Source organism: Pongo abelii, chromosome 5 (assembly GCF_028885655.2).
Source record: "Pongo abelii isolate AG06213 chromosome 5, NHGRI_mPonAbe1-v2.0_pri, whole genome shotgun sequence".
Taxonomy (NCBI): Eukaryota; Metazoa; Chordata; class Mammalia; order Primates; family Hominidae; genus Pongo; species Pongo abelii.
The window spans coordinates 28,682,703-28,687,530 of record NC_071990.2 but is presented as its reverse complement, the minus strand read 5'-3'; the positions used below and the strand labels follow the sequence as shown (position 1 = coordinate 28,687,530).

Here is a 4,828-nt window from a genome sequence, read left to right as displayed (position 1 = left end):
CATAGGCGGTGGCTCATGCCTGCAATCCCAGCACTTTGAGAGGCCGAGGCGGGCGGATCACCTGAGGCCAGGAGTTGGAAACCAGCCTGGCCAACATGATGAAACCCCGTCTCTACTAAAAATACAAAAATTAGCCAGGTGTGGTGGCACATGCCTGTAATCCTAGCTACTTGGGAGGCTGAGGCAGGAGAATCGCTTGAACCTGGGAGGCGGAGATTGCAGTGAGCCGAGATTGCGCCACTGCACTCCAGCCTGGGCGACAGAGCATGTGAGGAGACGAGTGAAAAACCCAAAAAGAAGAAAAAGCAAAAGCCCCAGGAGGTTCCTCAGGAGAATGGAATGGAAGACCCATCTATCTCTTTCTCCAAACCCAAGAAAAAGAAATCTTTTTCCAAGGAGGAGTTGATGGGTAGCGATCTTGAAGAGACCGCTGGCAGCACCAGTCTTCCCAAGAGGAAGAAGTCTTCACCCAAAGAGGAAACAGTTAATGACCCCGAAGAGGCAGGCCCCAGAAGTGGCTTCAAGAAAAAGAGGAAATTCTCCAAAGAGGAGCTGGTCAGCAGTGGGCCTGAAGAGGCGGCTGGCAAGAGCAGCTCCAAGAAGAAGAAAAAGTTCCATAAAGCATCCCAGGAAGATTAGAATGCAAATGGACATTCTCTGGGAGGTGGGGCATACCATAGCCCAAGGTGACATTTCCCACCCTGTGCTGTGTTCCCCAATAAAAACAAATTCACAAAAAAAAAAAAAAGAGAGAGAGAGAGAGAAGTGAAATCTCCAATGTAACTGCATTTGTCGATTTTTTAAATTCTATCTTTTTAGTTTTTAAAAATATTTATTTATGTATTACATTTATTTATTTATTTATGAGTCAGAATCTCGCTCTGTCACCCAGGCTGGAGTGTATTGGCACCATCTCGGCTCACTGCAACCTCCACCTCCCGGGTTCAAGCAATTCTCAAGCCTCAGCCTCCCTAGTAGCTGGGACTGCAGGTGCACGCCACTGCACCACCATGCCCAGCTAATGTTTGTATTTTTAGTAGAGACGGGGTTTCACCATGTTGGCCAGGCTGGTTTCCAACTCCTGGCCTCAGGTGATCCGCCCACCTCGGCCTCCCAAAGTGCTGGGATTATAGACGTGAGCCACTGCGCCCTGCCTGGTTTTCTTTTCTTTTTTTTTTTTTTTTGAGACGGAGTCTCACTTTGTTGCCCAGGCTGGAGTGCAGTGGCATGATCTTGGCTCACTGCAACCTCTGCCTCCCAGGTTCAAGCAATTCTCCTGCCTCAGCCTCCCGAGTAGCTGGGACTACAGGGTGCACCACCACGCCCAGCTATTTTTTTTTTTTTCGTATTTTTAGTAGAGACGGGGTTGGTCAGGATGGTCTCAATCTCCTGACCTTGTAATCTGCCCGCCTCAGCCTCCCAAAGTGCTGGGATTACGGGCGTGAGCCACCGTGCCCGGTCCTTTTTTTTTTTTTTTTCTTTACATGTTGCAGCTCTGCTGTTTGGTGTATACATATTTAGGATTGTTATGCCTTCTTGGTGGATTTTCTTTGTTCTTAAGTTTATATTAATATAGTCACTTTTGCTTTCTTTTGATTAACGTTTGCATGTAATATATTTTTATCCCCTTAATTTCAGCCTGCTTATATAATTATATTTGAAGTGAGTTTCTTTTAGACAGTGTATAGTTGGATTATGTTTTCTAATCTGTTCTGTCAATCTCTCCCTCCCTCCATTCCTTTCTTCCTTTTGCCCTCTCTCTTTCCTTCCTTTCTTTCTGTCTCTCTCCTTCCTTCTTTCTTCCTTCCTTCCTTTCTTTTCTTTCTTCGTTTATTTTCTTTCTATTTTTAATAGACGGGATCTTGTTTTGTTGACCAGACTGGAGTGCAGTGGCTATTCACCAGGGCAATCGTAGAGCACTGGGTCTTCCAACTCCTGACCTCAAGCTGTTTTCCTGCCTCCTCTTCAGCCTCCTGTGTAGGTGTAGCTGGGACTATAGATGCAGGCCACCACACCTGGCTCATGGTTTTTGTTTTTTTGTTTTTGTTTTTGTTTTTGTTGTTTTTTCTCATCCTTCTTTTAAAGTCGCTAAATAAAAATCATACCTGGATGTCTGGAAATGTCAGTTAACATCAAACATGTTGCTGCCATGAAGTGCCAAACAATTCTTTTTTAGTACCTAAAAAAGCGTCCCTCCTCTGAGAAGAGGACAAATAGTTTACAGATGTCTAAGACATTTTGACTGTAGTGAAACAGCAGCCATTTCCTCTGCTGTTTCCTGTCCGTCTAATCACTTCTGCTTTTATTTTCTTTCTTTCCTTTTTCTTTTTTTTTTAAAGACGATGTCTCGCTCTGTCTCCCCAGGCTGTGGTGCAGTGGCGCGATCTCGGCTCACTGCAACCTCCGCCTCCAGGGTTCACGCCATTCTCCTGCCTCAGCCTCCCTGAGCAGCTGGGACCACAGGCGCCCGCCACCACGCCAGGCTAATTTTTTGCATTTCTAGCAGAGACGGGGTTTCACTGTGTTAGCCAGGATGGTCTCGATCTCCTGACCTCGTGATCCGCCCGCCTCGGCCTCCCAAAGTGCTGGGACTACAGGAGTGAGCCACCGCGCCCGGCTATGCTTTTATTTTCAAGGCACTAATCAAAATTTCTGGCCTACTGATGGCCGTATTTAAAGGGTTTCCAGGGCTGTGATAGTTTCAAACCCTGTATTTCCTGAAGACTAATAAAGAGGGAAGGGAGTTCTGTTTGTCAACTTCACTGTTTCTTTTCCTCTTTCCCTTCCTTCCATTCTTTCTTTCTGTTTCTCCGGTCACTCTCTTTTTTTTGCTGCTTTTCTCCAAAAAAGAACAACTTCACTATTTCTTTCCCTACCAGAGCAGCCCCTCATTACCTCCTGACTCTGAGAAAGATTCTGTCTCTTTCAGATGTCCTTAGTTGATTGACTCACAAGCAAGGAGTGTGACGAGGAAAATAGAATAAAACACCTTCTAAATTCTAATACAAATTGAGAAATTTGTATCTTTGTCTCTGCCTAGCAACATTTAAAATGAAATGGGACCATCTGAGAAACATATATTGTTCAAATCTTGGGATAATTTCAAAACATCTTTTTCTCAATGACCAATCAACAACACTGGAATACATATCATATATATGTATTATGTATTATATATATATATCAGACAAAGATTATTTCTCTAAACTATTTGATAATGATTTTCAGACATCATATCTTTTTATTCTTAAATACTTCAATGTGTATTTCTTAAGAACAAGGTCAATTCCTTAATAGAGCACAATTATCAAGTTCAGTAAATTTAACATTGATAAATGTGAATATAGCCTAATATAAAGTCTATTAAAAATTGTCTAATTGTACCAATAAAAACTTTTATACAAATTTCTCTCCCAAGCCAGGATCCATTTCAGAATCACATATGAATCTAGTTGTCTTGACTCTTTAGTGCCCTTTAATTTGGAACAGTTTCTTAATCTTCTTGTCTTTCACAACACCGACATGTTTTTGAAGAGTTTTTCCAGTGGTTTTGTGCAATGTTTCTTAATCTGTATTAGCCATGATAAGATTACATCGGGTTATGGAAATTGGGAGAAATGTCACAGAAATCACGTTATTACCGTCTCTCACACCAAGAGGCATGAGCTGACTGAAGTTAGCTTGATCACTTGATTTTAAGTTTGTAATTACTGTTTCCTCCCTGAAAAATTATCATTTTCCTCATTGTAATTAACAAGTAATCTACAGAGAAATACTCCGAGACTACGTAAATATCCCGATCCTCATCAAAATTTTACCTATACTTAAACATCGACTTACAAATTTTGCCTGCATCTATCATCATTCTGACGGTGTTGTTTAAATGGGGATTTTTAAATTTTATCCTCACTTTGTTTGTTTGTTTTTTTGAGGCGGAGTCTCACTCTGTCGCCCACGCTGGAGTGCAGTGGCGCAATCTTGGCTCACTGCAAGCTCCGCCTCCCGGGTTCACGCCATTCTCCTGCCTCAGCCTCCCGAGTAGCTGGGACTACAGGCACCCGCCACCACGCCCGGCTAATTGTTCGTATTTTTAGTGGAGAGGGGCTTTCACCGTGTTAGCCAGGATGGTGTCGATCTCCTGACCTCGTGATCCGCCCGCCTCGGCCTCCCAAAGTGCTGGGATTAAAGGCGTGAGCCACTGCGCCCGACCGTCACTTTCACATTTATCATTTGGCAAACCACTGTAAGGAAAATCGTCCCGTCTTCCATATTTATTTGTTTAAATTCCCAAGATTGATAATCAGTTATTGTCATCACTGATGCTAAAAGTGTGTCAGATTTGGCCAGTGAGATTCCCTTCAAGCTGGCTTCTGTGTCCTTTTAAATCACTCCCGTCATTTCTGAGCACTTACATTCTGGCACGGCAAGATATCTTAAGTTCATCTTGCAGTTTCCCTGGCACAGTCCTGGAGTCAGTGTAGTTGACACTAACAGCTACTTTCTATTAGTACCTCTGGTTCCTTTTAGTAGGGAATGGTATTTGAAAATCAAGATACAGAGTTATCTTTGCTCATTGCTTCTGAGGTATCATTTCTTCTAGGCCCACTTAGCAGATAGATCTGTGGGGAAATTTTACAATTTCATATGTACAATTTCATACTGATGCCTCTAATTCCTATCAGTATCAACAGGACTATTCTTTATCTTCCTTCTTCTCCCACAGTGAGAGTCTGGTTCCAACAACAGACACTCGATTTCCCAATCCTAAAATTCACACAAAATACCAGAATTGCTACAGCCCTCACTCTACAAAAAATAATCCTGATAC

The 4,828-nt window shown here is 42.8% G+C and overlaps 1 protein-coding gene across 1 annotated transcript; it reads left to right on the top strand.

Moving 5' to 3' along the window:
* The first annotated feature begins 273 nt into the window (after positions 1-273).
* LOC100457448 (nucleolar protein 56-like) lies at positions 274-748 on the top strand. The gene has a single exon (XM_024248832.3). The coding sequence runs from the start codon at positions 340-342 to the stop codon at positions 637-639; it is 300 nt and encodes a 99-aa protein (XP_024104600.1). The 5' UTR covers positions 274-339; the 3' UTR covers positions 640-748.
* The last annotated feature ends 4,080 nt before the right edge of the window (positions 749-4,828 follow it).